The sequence below is a fragment of the Neodiprion virginianus genome, chromosome 6 (assembly GCF_021901495.1).
Source record: "Neodiprion virginianus isolate iyNeoVirg1 chromosome 6, iyNeoVirg1.1, whole genome shotgun sequence".
In the NCBI taxonomy this organism is placed as follows: Eukaryota; Metazoa; Arthropoda; class Insecta; order Hymenoptera; family Diprionidae; genus Neodiprion; species Neodiprion virginianus.
The window spans coordinates 27,966,541-27,979,486 of NC_060882.1; the positions used below are offsets into that span (position 1 = coordinate 27,966,541).

A 12,946-nucleotide genomic window follows, 5' to 3' on the forward strand; every position below is an offset into this window, starting at 1 on the left:
AAAAAGAAGGAAATAAAGAAAATGAAATGACACGAGATGAAGAGGGAAATTGGCGTACGGTGTCGTTCGTTATATTCTCCACTTCTAGCTTTTACTTTTATCCGTTTGTTATATTTCTATTTTCTGGAGCTCTCGTTAAAACCGCGATGAATTTAACAAGAATTTTAAAATTCAATTCGTAACCACCCGATCGAAAGTTTGCTGCAAAGATTCATCGCGGTACGTTGTAACACCAGCGAATGAATGAAGAAAAGAGACACAGTGGTTTCGATTGGATGGAAACTAAGTGGTGATGGGATGAGAAGTAGAGTTAGGGATGAGGGGGGGGGGGGGGGGGGGGGATTCATTCCTCGAGTCGCCACCGCGTCACAATATTACATAACGTACCTATAACCTAGTAATACAGTCTGCAGCAGCATCCTAACAATTAAATTCATTATCGTTATAATAATGTAATATAATATATGTAATAATAATATTTTACACGCACTTTTGCATCTGACACAACGTAACAACAAACACGGCATTCACCATCGTCATACAAATATTCTCGTTTCGTATTTATCCTAAGTGTACCTAATCTTTTTCGTTTTTTCAATTTCGCGTTTATACTCTCCTTCTTGTCTCGTTTTTCTATTTTGAATTCATTTCAATGTATTTTTTTTTTTTTTCTTTTTTTCTTTTTAGTTCATCGTTATTACTTAATACTCATTTTCCTGTCACTGACGACTATATCAGCGACGTCGTATCAAAGCTCGATATATATATATATATATATATAGTCGAAAAACAAGAATAAACCAAAAAAATAAACAAAAGAATAAAGAATTGACAAAAGTTAAATATATTCTCCAGGGTTTCGGTCTTACACACTTCCTCTCGATCCTGAGTCACAAATTCTCATCTTACAATCAGCAGGATTTCAGGTAAAAACTGAATTTCGATTCCGTGCGGCGGGAGACCAATCGTAACGATTCATACCGTCGTAAGCCATAATCATATATCCTGATCATCGTACGGTAATCGAAACCGTCGTTAGGGTAATCATTCATATTATTATGGCATAATTTTTTTTTTCTCCTATCCTTCTCGTTTCACAATCAATTATTACAATAATAATTTTATTTCCAATTTTCTTTTAAGCGCGTTTACATTACGCACGCGGTCTAAGACGACGATATATGTATATATATATATTATTATATCTATAGAACGCGAATGTAGCACACTGCAGCTTGGAACAGTACAGCTATATATGGGATTTAGAAAACGAGTTACGAAAGAAGAAATAATAATAATAATAATAATGATAATAATAATAATAACAACAATAATCAAAAAAAATTATTCGAAAAAAAAACAACACGTTAAAACGTGAAAAAATACTCAAATGAAGAAGGAAAAAAAAAAAATAAGAAGGAAAGAAAGAAATGACAATATATCTATATGTATGTATATATAAATATATCAGTCAGTCGTCTGATCTGTAAGAGCGCGCGCGCGCTGAACACAGCTACTACAACTTTTTTTTTTTTTACTTACTTGGCAGCGACACGACATTATAGCACGACGCGGCATTTTTAAAGGGGCGGGGGCGGGAGGGGGGGGCACACACGGGGGGAGGGGGGAAGAGGGGAAATTTTGTCCCCCCACGCGTACGACGTAAAGTGTCTCTATGGCTCGAAAACCTCCGTTGAAAAAAAAATAAAAACGGTAGGAGTCGGGCGACAGTCTTCGGTAGCTCAGTACTTCTTGGCCTCGCGAATTCTACCCGCGAGTCGTCTCCGAAGTAACGGCTGCTCGTGCATCTTGCCGCGATTGTGCCGATGGTGGTGGTGCCCAGATTGGTACTTTTTAGGCGTCCTGTGCATCACCGGTTTCCTCAACTCGCCGCCAAAATTACCGCCGACCATTATGTTGTGCTGATTGATGTTGAAGAGCGGGTTGTACTTTATGAAGTTTAAACACTGGTCCCGTCCCTGGGCGTCCTTCAGCGGCATTCCCCGCTTGTTGAAACCCAGGTAGTGAGTCTTGTCCACCGCGCTTCTGTACCTCAGGTACGAACCGTTGTCCTCCTCGTAGAACTGGCACATCGGTCCTTTTCGTTTTCTTGGCTGAAAAGGGGACCCGGTATCGGTCATTCTCACCTTCGATATCGAACGGGTGAAGGACTCGGGTGTGAAGACGCGTTTAGGAAATAATTCAGGATCTCTTTACCACGCTTGGCTTCATGCCCGGTCCTCTTAACGTTCTTCGTTCATCCCCTCGCTCTTATTACTCACGTAGCGAATACTCACCAAGCCTACTAGCTTCCATCGTTTGTTGAAACATATATATCGCTCGCTTTCCTCTGCAAAGATGTACAGCTTCCCGCTGAAGTCGTCGGACTTTGTCGTTAGCTTTTCTGTAATCAGAAATAAGACGGAAGGATAAGAATTACGCAGGTGGCAGAGGTTGAAAGGGTTTCCAACGGCCCGTACGCTTCCGAGAATGTACGAACCGAGGGTGAGAAATTGAGAGAGCCGATCAATGATGGAAACGGTTGAAATACCGAGGAAGAAACGACTGCAGCAGGCCGGAGGAAACGGTATTGAAGGTATTTCGTAACGCGGCGACAAACGATGCACCGGAGGTCGACCGGGGTCCAACGGCATCCGCTAAGTGGCGAGGCACACAGAGTTCGTCTGTGTCTCCATGGTTTCTCTGGGTTCATCTTCATTCTCCTTCATTAGCACATCAAGCGAGCTGCAGACTCTTTCTCGGCCGTTTCTCGCCGGTCCGGCATCACCGACGTAGGTAAAACACTCCTCCCGCCATAAAGTTCCGGGAGGAGGTAAGCCTTCTCGGAATAACGGAGGAGCCACGGCTGCATCCTGAAGGGGTCGGTAAAAGGTGCTCTTACATCGGAAACCATGGGCAGCAGCAGCAGTAGCCTGAGAGACGTAGAAAACGGAGCTTCCTCGAGGAGCGAGATATTGGGAGGTACCGGTGAACGGTTGCAGTCCTCACCGTCTGCGAGACCATTCTGAATGTTTGGTGGACCGTCAGAGCTCTTCGCCCACACAAATCGTCAACCGAACCGTTGATTGGATTGCGACAGGTCCTCACGAGTGCCCGCCTCTAGCTATAAACGACCAGATGGGGTGACGACCGTTCCTGACGATGGTCGGCGATAGTAAAACTAAACGTCGCTGAGCGATACCCGGCTGCAGGTGACTCGCCTTTCGCTCCGAACGAGGCGGGACTGCAGGGACCACCTCTTGTTTCTCCCAGCCGAATGACGAATCGTCACGTCGCGGCGTCGCCGAGTCTCGACGTTGTTGCGAGCAGCCGAGGTACGAGCGAGGAGAACAGGCCCTCGATCGCGATTCGAGATTTAATTAATTAATGAACGCGTGGCGATTAATTGGTGCGGTCCTCGGCTCGGCTTCGGATTAAGACCTCCCGTTGCGGGGTTTACGACGCGGTTCGGGGACATTCTTGATTTCGGTCCCAGAAGAGCAGGCTCTCCTTCTGAGCCCGAGGACCACTTCACTTTAACGAGCCACCCGGAACGGGAGAGCGGCCACCCTAGGTCGGTTCTGACTCCGGTTATTTTTCTCGTCCCTGCAGACCTCCTCGCCGATGGGAATCGCGTTTGCACGTTACAGTTGTGCCGATTATGAGCACACGCGCGTGTTGTGCTCAAACTAACGAGACAAGACCTCCATTCGCTGAATACAAGTTCGACTATGAGAGACTTCCGACCTTATCCACGCCAATGAACAGATAGCGTTTCAATTGTGAACAATTCTCCTCCTTTCGGACAGGGTACCTTGTCACTTTTGTCGAGTATCGGAGCGAGTATCCCGAATCGATTCGGACGGGTCATCGTCCGCTGCCTGGGGCTAGGATAGGTATCTGATTAACTCGGATCAGTTGTGTTTCCATAAGTCGGTGATAAATAAATTTAGATAGGGAGTTATCTCGGGTACACGTCGAGCGTCCCCTTTTCTGCCTCCCCAAGCCACTATCGCGTCAATTTTCTCACCAACTTAGTTTCCCATATCCGTCGGATAGGCAATGCGCCACGTCTATATTTTACACCAAAAATCGAGTCGGTTTCGGATGGCGTACCTACTCAGCCTCCTTGATCCCTGTTCAATGCGCGTGGCAAAATAAACTACGAAGAGACAATAGACGGGATAAGGATGAGGCGGCGAAGGTGGATCAGGGGGGCGACGAAGAGATGCGAGATCTTTGATCGGGGAAAAAGGCAATTGCCATCTCCTAATTGGGATTAAGCGGCCATTAAGATGCCGCAGAGGTGACGAGCGGCGGCTCGAAGCGTCGCCAAGGACTCGCCGTTCCTCCTCGAGGGGCGGAGATCCTATCAAAGGACAGACCGAGAGGGGGGAATTCCTTACCCATGCCACCTACTAGGTATTTAAATGGTCCAGATAAGGACGCCGATTTGAATATCGAAGCCATTGTTCAGATCCATTGAGATTACAAACCTCGGCACGCATGCGATCGAACCCTGTCATCCACTGCGCAGGGCAGACAGGTACCCCATCCGTCAACCGATCGTAATTAACTTGGCAGACCCCGACGCTTGACCCCGGTAGACGAGACCTAAACTCTGCCCCGGAAGACCTCGACGCCAAGTTATATCAATTCAGCTAATTACGTTAATATCAGAGAATGCCGCGACCATAGCTGCTAGATTTTAACCTCCATACATATATGCATGCGTAAAAGCAGGCTCGAACGTCTCTGGGCAGGCCGAGCTGGATGATTTATTCCACGTAGTGTCATTCGCTGCTAAACGACGGAGATCAACTATCCCGGTATTTCTGACCCGCCAAGACCCCAACGGTTTCTAATGACTGACAACCTGACGAGGCAGAACAAAGACAAATTAGGTATACCCGGAATTCGATTGGTTCTTTCGTTCTCGAAATCGATAGAGCTTTGCAAGTTCGGAACAAAACTTTTCAACATATTCCGATTTTGAAAACCTCGATCAGAATTCAACGCTAGGCAGAATTGCCAACGTTTAGAATATACATATGATCCGAAAATACCGAAAAATTACGGAGAATAAGAATGGAATTCCCGCGCGCTTGTCATCTGGATGAGAACGGAGCTGTCAGAAAAATGTGTCTAATAAAGCGATACAGGGACAAACCAGACATCGCCACGTGTTAGGCGAAGAAACTCAATTGCTGTGAATCATCCGCGTTATATATAAATGTAAATATAAATTTTTCCATCACAATCGCGCAGAATGAAACGAACGACACATGTGTCTTGTAACCGACGATGGCACATTCCATTACACGTTGTAGACTTAGGAAAAGACAAGTGTACGTAACGTGTGTATTACGTGATAAATAAAACGAACGTCGAGAATAATTCTGAAAATACATTTCACTCTCTATTTCTCGCTTGAGTGAAAAATTGACAACCGCAAAATGCGTCATAGTAGGCCAGCAGCTCGCCATATTGTGAATCGAGATACTAGAAGCATGGTCGCATTCCACGATTATTATTCACTGTGTCAGTGCGGTCCGAGTGCAGACGGACTCTGGTTGCTCCCCGTTCTCCATTCCCCGATCGAGAGGTGCCGATGGTCCCCGAGACCGCATCGGACGTATCTGTACCAGGGTATATAACAGTGGAGCAGTAGTTGGTCGACGTCGTCGGCCGATAACGCCCAGTAATCGCGCATGTATAGGTGCACAAAAACCCGTAAAGTGCGTATCGTACATGCACAATATCAGTTATACGATTCCTCGCTCCGTCTGGGAAGTTGCCAGACACGCGACGCCGTCCCCCGGCCTGCATTCAAGCACAACTTTTGCCCCGGTACATGCACGCATCCTCCTTTGGCTGCACCAACAGAACACCACCGCCTGTACAGTAATGTGTGGAATTTGTCCCTGAGAGTATAAAAAAATATTGTGATTATACTATCGGCGCTAGTTACGAGACGACGATAAGAGATTCCGATCACTTCCCGATTGATTATCAAATCAATTTCCGGAGAAAAACATGCTACGGTTTTGATAAGCCAAGTTTTCACTCGGTACCCTTCCAAGCCAACGTTATTCCACGCAAGTATTATTACTCACCATTCGGATCCTGGGTAGTTCTGAATTCAATACAAGTCGATCAACGTGATAAATGATTTTTGCAGACCTTCACAGCCATACGAGTATGTTTGTTTACCGTCCAACTAGTGACTTCAGTCCACTTCATTGGTTCTTGACGGATTTACTGGACCAGGTCTTGCTTTGTCCTGATACTTTATCCTGATCGGGGTGTTGGGGCAGATCGGAAAAATGCGTAAGACATTCGTGCAGCGTCAACAGTAACTGGTGGCGGATCTACCTCCGTCTTCAACCACAACGGTGTTACTATGCTAATCAGGAGGTATTTTCATGACTAGGAGAGTGTTATCTACCTGCTCGAAAATGCATGTTCCGTGATATATTACAGGGTGCGTGCGCATATGACCAGCCTGTCGACTAGTTACAGCCATGGACACTGGTTGACTGCAGGCGGCGGCGGAGGAGTTAGGCGTTTGGAGTTTGAGCCGCGTCTATAGCAAGGTGAACGCGGTGTGTGATAATTAACTGTGACCTCCCGAGGTAGATGGTCATCTGCCACGGAGTAATGGCACCACTAATTGGTTGTAGGGCGACGATGCTCGCGTCTTCATTATGCCCCTGGAGTCGGTGGCCTGCTCCATTACCCGCCGAGCACTTGAGCGCCTCATTCGTCTGTCCTGCACCTCAACCCACGACTGTCCCCCACATTATTAAGAGATGGAAGTAAAGCCGGCCATGATCGGGGGTGAGGAATAGTCTTGAGAAGAGAATCAGCCGCAGCTGCTATTGACGCGGGAGAAAAGCGCTACCGCTTTGGTGGCTAGGGGCTGTTGACCAGTCTGATGAATGCGCATCGCTGAAGATCATCGGAGGGCTTCCAGATCAGGGGATCCAGATAAATGAGGAGCAGTGAGGCGTTCGGGTCCGGATCCGTTTTATTACACCGTACAATTTTAGAGGCGTCACCAAATATTTAGAAACTCTCACCTTAGGACGACGAGGATGATGATGATGATGATGATGGTGATGATGATGATCAGCAGAGAAGGAGGAGGAAGTTGGCATTTTATCGTATACCACTTGGAATTTAATTATTCTCGTTACAGGCTGTGATTATCCCGTCATGCTGTAAACTAGGCTTCACCTGTCCCCGCTACGTCACGACGATGGGATGATCTCGAGAAAGAGATACGGAGGTATAACTTTTCAACCTACGTACATACCTCCGTACGGGCACGGGCTGCAGCTTTTTTCCTCATTCTCGCCTGCTTCTCATTCTTCTTCAGTTCATCCCGACGCTACTCAACATCAGTCTCACTGTTCCTTCGACCACGAACTAACCGACTACCAATAGACTGAACAGAACGCCCGGGCCAATCATGCATTTAGGTGTTAATCATAGGGTCAGGTTAGCGCGGGTTACAACAAGAGCAACATCTCTCGCTTACGTATATTATACCTTTCATATAACGCCGACGCTCTTTGAACTGAGGGTTCTCAACTGGCATCGTCTCATCACTCGCTTCTAATTATCCAAGAAAAAGTGTCTCGTCTCAGGATTGACAAACAAAATCGTACAAAAAAAAAAGAAAAAGGCAGTCAGCGTATTTTCGTAGTTCTCATCAATATTTTTAATTTTTTTGCTTACTGAATTTCTTAAACTACACTCAAACTGAGCAGGTATGAAGAATAATTCCTCGAGCTGTGAATTGATCGCGTGTCGGCACTTCGCGCGAGTGAAGTCGAGTTTTCTCATTGATCGTGTAGCGGTATATCGATATTGGATACATGGTCGGTGGTACTTACTTTGTAGCCAACTTGAACGGAGCCACTGATATACGAGGTTCGTCTCTCTCTCTCTCTCTCTCTCTCACAGTCATATCCAATAGCCTATCGCGCCTGAGTCTCCGCACCCGTTATTACCGACAGTAATCGGGTCTAAAAGGCGCGCAGCGGTGCCGGTCTTGATTAAAATTGGCTTTTAATTCATTTGACGGCCTCTAATCTTCCGCGGCACTATTCGGCACTCTTCTTTTCTCTTACCCAGACCCCATCTGCCCGCCTTGACTCTTCGTCGTGGCAAGGTAAGAGAGAGGGGAAGAGGAACAGTGCACGTTATGCATAAATAATAAATTCCACTTCGCGTCGTGGTGTAATCATTTTTAACGGGTACACATGAGCTGCTGTACTTGGAAAAATATCAACGAATTTCCGGGCACAAGGGGACCACTGCAAAAAGACCCGCGGAGGGTTCGCACCCCAATTTAACGCAGCATAGCGTGAGAGTCTTCCTCCCACTAATTGGTGCCGCTCATATTATCAAAAATATGCAAGGGCACGAACGGGAGGATCAGAATTCCGACTAATGGAACTTCCAGCCTTCCAAAAACTCATCACAATTTGATGCTACATCCTTTTTTCGCTGCCTAACAAATTGTATTTGAGTATTTTCACTTTTATCCGCAAATTGGATGCCTGATTTTCAACATGAAGAAAGAGCCAGAGTTGGGCAGCAGCCCTGGAGAGCTAAGATCACTTGATACAGTGAACATATCCCAAGCGCCAACGGTATGTGTGTAATCTTCATTGATTTACACCAGCTGAGAATAATATAATATGTCTACTACGTACTGTGGCATTGAAACGGATATGGGAGTCTGCTGAAATACTTTGCGTCTGGCTTTTAACGGGCGAGAGCTAGAAGGCGGTATGAAAGTGCCGGCCGTATAAATTGTGGTCTGAATAAGGCGGGCTTGGAGTTATCAGTAATATTGGGATAAACGTAACGTAGCGCAGTCTGGTCGAAAACAATTTCCATGTATTGACATCGTAACTCACGACTAACGCGAACGCACCTCGGCATCAGGGAAGAATCTCACGAACGAGATAACGCCCGGTTATTAGTTCATAAATTTTGGAATACCAATGATCTTCGAGTAAGGCCTGGTAGCGGTCTCGCCAGATAACCGTAAACGAGGGTAGAGATACCACATCCCGTCTCGGACCCCATAACTCAGGCACTTGGGGAGGCCCGACCTATAAACGGGCTTCTTTATATCGTGCTGGACCACTTCGTCAAGTTCATTTCATTCGTCGGGTCTCTCGGACTGCATGTTTGTCACGTTGGGGATTTTGAAAATGATCGATATATACTTACGGTAAGCTGAATTTCTTTCGGTTCGTCCTACTGCCATGACGGAGCGGTCTTGGACAGTGACATTTCCGCTGCTGCAGGTCGAGTAGAGACTCACGGAGCGCACCATCGCCGGCACCGCTCCGCACATCACCACCTGGGAAACACAAAAAGCCCATAATTAGTCATTCAAAGCTGGATCCTCAACCCCAGAGCCGATTCAGGTGAAGGGGCGTCGGAGCTTGTCAAGAGTTTCACCTGAACACATTTGTAGAAGACTCGGAGAGACTTTTGACAAACATGCAGTGTAATGAATACTTTGTGGTTTCGAAATACACAGACTGCCTTGGCTCGAAAAGTCGTATGGAATTCCAAAGGTTCCCCACATTTCATTCCACAGCTTCTTGAGTCTCTTTTTTCGTGACAAGTATGACATTTTCACAGCTCCTTGACGAATTTACGGTTTCGAATAAAAGCGCACGTCTTGCACTAGTAGTTCAAGATCTCGGGATCGCGGAAAGTGGCGAGTTTCGCAAACCATTTTGGACGATTATCTATCCCGTTCATCTGACCTTTCGGACCTCGCAATATGCAGATCATGCAAATTGCACTCCGAGGCCGAATAAAGGGCTCATGTATTTTTTCGGTACGGTCGGAGGTCGGTCGTACAAGCGTAGTGAAAAAGGTATCACAAGCGACCCATTTTTCGCTGTCCGGCACGTGGGTATGAGAAAAATAATATCAAGGGAAAAATCTCTGGGGAATCAGTTTGAGCTCGGTGCAAGCACAGCAGCAGTAGCAGTCGTAGTACAGATCTGCGGAATCAGCGACGAGGCTGATGCGAAAATTATGCTAACGAGAAACGAGGAACCAGCCGCTCCTTATATACTAAACTTTATAATCCCGGACGGTTAAGAGGTTAATATTTTGCTACCGAGAACTGCAGCTTGCTCTTTCCTTCTCTCCTTTTCACGTATGTAAAATACACATGACTACTTGTCGACTTCACGAGGACGATGATCGTTCCCCGCACATTCAATTGCTTCACTCTTATATACAAAATCGCCGTTCTCTGTATAAGTTTAATTATATTCACGTTTCACTCGCGATTCCATATATATGTATATATTACAAATTTCAAGGAGGTCTTATCACGCGTACGTTCGACGAGGCGCATTTTACGACACGGAACTAATTAAGCTGCAAGAAAAATCAACGATCGAGGGAAATGAATTTATAGAAAGTACTCGTTCCGATTTCAAATACTGACGGTTTCGGAAATCGAAAAAAGAAACTGCTTCTTCATTGGGCAAACCGATATAACGACCACCCCCGAGCTGGTGAAATAGATGCATGGAGACGGCGTGTAAATAGTGCGTTTGATCGTTTCGACTTGAAGAGATACACCATGTCAGGTATTCGTAGAATACGAGGTAAGAAGTTAACGGGTCTGGTTTTAATAGCGAAAGAGGACGCGATGTTGTTATCACGTTGTGCTATCTGACCCCGTCACCCTAGTTCATACCTATTCTTATACTAGGAAAACGTCGAGAACGAAGCGATCGTCGTTATTGGGTTTAACAATTTCGAAAAACAATTTCGAGTAAAACCTGCGTATTCTTGCGATAATTATTATTTCTGCAAATCAATTAGAGAAAGTGCCAAGACTCGGAATCTGCCCAGAACACCGTAATTGTCGTTGTAAGGACAAAAAGCTGATAGGTGAATTTACGTATGGCATAAACAGCGAGACCGAGTGAAAGATGCGAGTCAAGAGGAAATCGATAAAAAAAACGATGGGACCAGGTTTCGAAAAGGAGCTGCAAAGTGACGTGTGAAATTTATTTTTTCCTTCTTCCGGAAGGAGGTATGAAAGTGAATAAAAACAATCGTGACTTACCATCAGGAGGCACAAAATCTTCGCTAAGACGGCAAGCTGTGGTAACCTGAAACAGTCCGTAAAAGAGACTCAATTAATTTGTTGTTTCCGTGTAATGCAAGAAAATGGTATATTATAAAAAAAATACACGAGAAGACCACTTTATATGCGAACAGGTAAGATGAAATATTCAAGAATTCAAGAAAATGAATTCGTACGCTGAAACACATCGGCTTTTTATGAATAATGAGACTCTGGTGTGTTATATTACCAAAATGAAAAGTTTGTCAATTTGCAAAACGTCTGATGACATCGTATGCATATCTATTTATATACATACGTACGTATATATATAAAAGAAATTATTTTATTCCTTTAGGTAAATTCTTAAACGAGTTATTGGATAAACTCGTGACGCGTGACTCGGCATGAATTTAACATGAGATATACATATATGCTAAGTGTTTTGGGGGGACACGGTGTTAAATGTCCACCTATAATGTCACCAGAACTCGAGGAGGAGTCCAGACGGGTATACGGTCGACGTTGCATCCCATATCTTGGATCCTGATAGTTTCAACGCAATGATTTTTCCTTTTTCGATAAAAGTAAATTGTGAAAAAAAAAAAAAAATTACGCGACGTGAGGAGATTACGGAATTCCATTTGCCTGGAAGTTTCAAGGAAGCAACCTCGAGCAAGTGGCCGATTTTCGGTATACCAAAGACCATCGTTTGTTCCAAACAAAACTTTAAGTGATCGCGCGGGATTTTTCCTCTATCAAAAGTGTCGTGGGTAGGTGTATCTATGTACAATTCCGAGCTTGACGTCCGCCGACGAAACGATGATCGTGGGTCGCGGTAGCCGGGGATATTATTAAAATTCCAATGTTCCTCAGCAGATAGGATCGCACCAAGCCTAGAGCCTAGATACCGTGTTCTATTCTCGAAGCAGCAGCAGCAGCAGCGGTAATGAGCTAGTTATAATTTGTCCCCGGCGTAATTACGTCGTAGATTTAGTTTCATGAGGGGCGCTCGCTTCTTTCCCGCGTTTACATCATCTTCTCCTTCCTCCAGCAGCTTCTCGAGGTTCCACGATGTGTCCGACTAAACGGGCTGGTACCCCCAGCGTCCTCAACCTTCGCCTCATCCTCGCCTCGAAACTTCCTCTACAGCCTCTAATTTGTGCCGCGGGAGCTGCTGTGAGTTTTTCTCGTTAACCAACCACTCCCGACATCCGATACTCCTTTATTATTCCCCCGGACTTTTGTTGTCTTCTGCGGGTTGCTCGAGCCTCCTCGAGTCCGGTAACCCCGCAGCTGGAGTGCCGATCCACACGGGGTATCACTACCGTAGGATGTTATGAAATACAGCTAGCCTGCTCCACGGGGAGGTACACCGCTGTCGATAACGTCTGTTGGACAACGATGCTTGGATCCCTTAGCTCACGTGGTTCTTCTTCGGTCTTTGGGAGAGATCTTCTTGCAATCTGGATAAATGATCGTTATCATAGCATGACGAGTACCGGACTAGCAAGTGCATTGGTACTCTTTGCTCTAACCCAGTTAGAGTCGAACCTGCGTCCTGCGGTCAGTCCGCAGCCGCTGCCGTGACGCAACACGAATCCATCTCACGTTACAGAATCCTGGACGACCGCAGCCAACGCTTTCAGTCACACTCATTAACCATTCGGCTTGACCCGACTTGGCTCTCGTCCTCCGAGTTGCGTTTCGTTTGAATCTGACGCAACCCGCGGCCACGCGACCATGCAGTCGTGGAATCCACTGCAGGGTTGAGGGTGAAAAAAACATTCCAGCGTCGTGGAAGATGTTCTATCGAAG

At 45.9% G+C, this 12,946-nt stretch overlaps 1 protein-coding gene and 1 long non-coding RNA gene across 6 annotated transcripts in view; one reads left to right on the forward strand and one right to left on the reverse strand.

Annotated features, from left to right (window-relative positions):
- The window catches only part of LOC124307032 (uncharacterized), a 79,959-nt gene that overhangs the window by 22,552 nt on the left and 44,461 nt on the right, over nucleotides 1-12,946 (forward strand). The window lies entirely within an intron of this gene.
- Nucleotides 1,457-12,946, reverse strand: part of LOC124307031 (fibroblast growth factor 17-like) — a 98,648-nt gene continuing 87,158 nt past the window's right edge. For all 4 annotated transcript variants that reach the window (XM_046768322.1, XM_046768320.1, XM_046768319.1 and 1 more), the window contains 4 exons: nucleotides 11,129-11,174; nucleotides 9,253-9,385; nucleotides 2,298-2,404; nucleotides 1,457-2,114 (listed from right to left, as the gene is read on the reverse strand). In XM_046768322.1, coding sequence (XP_046624278.1) covers nucleotides 1,743-2,114; nucleotides 2,298-2,404; nucleotides 9,253-9,385; nucleotides 11,129-11,174 — 658 coding nt within the window. In that variant the 3' untranslated portion in view covers nucleotides 1,457-1,742. The remainder of the gene's footprint in view (nucleotides 2,115-2,297; nucleotides 2,405-9,252; nucleotides 9,386-11,128; nucleotides 11,175-12,946) is intronic.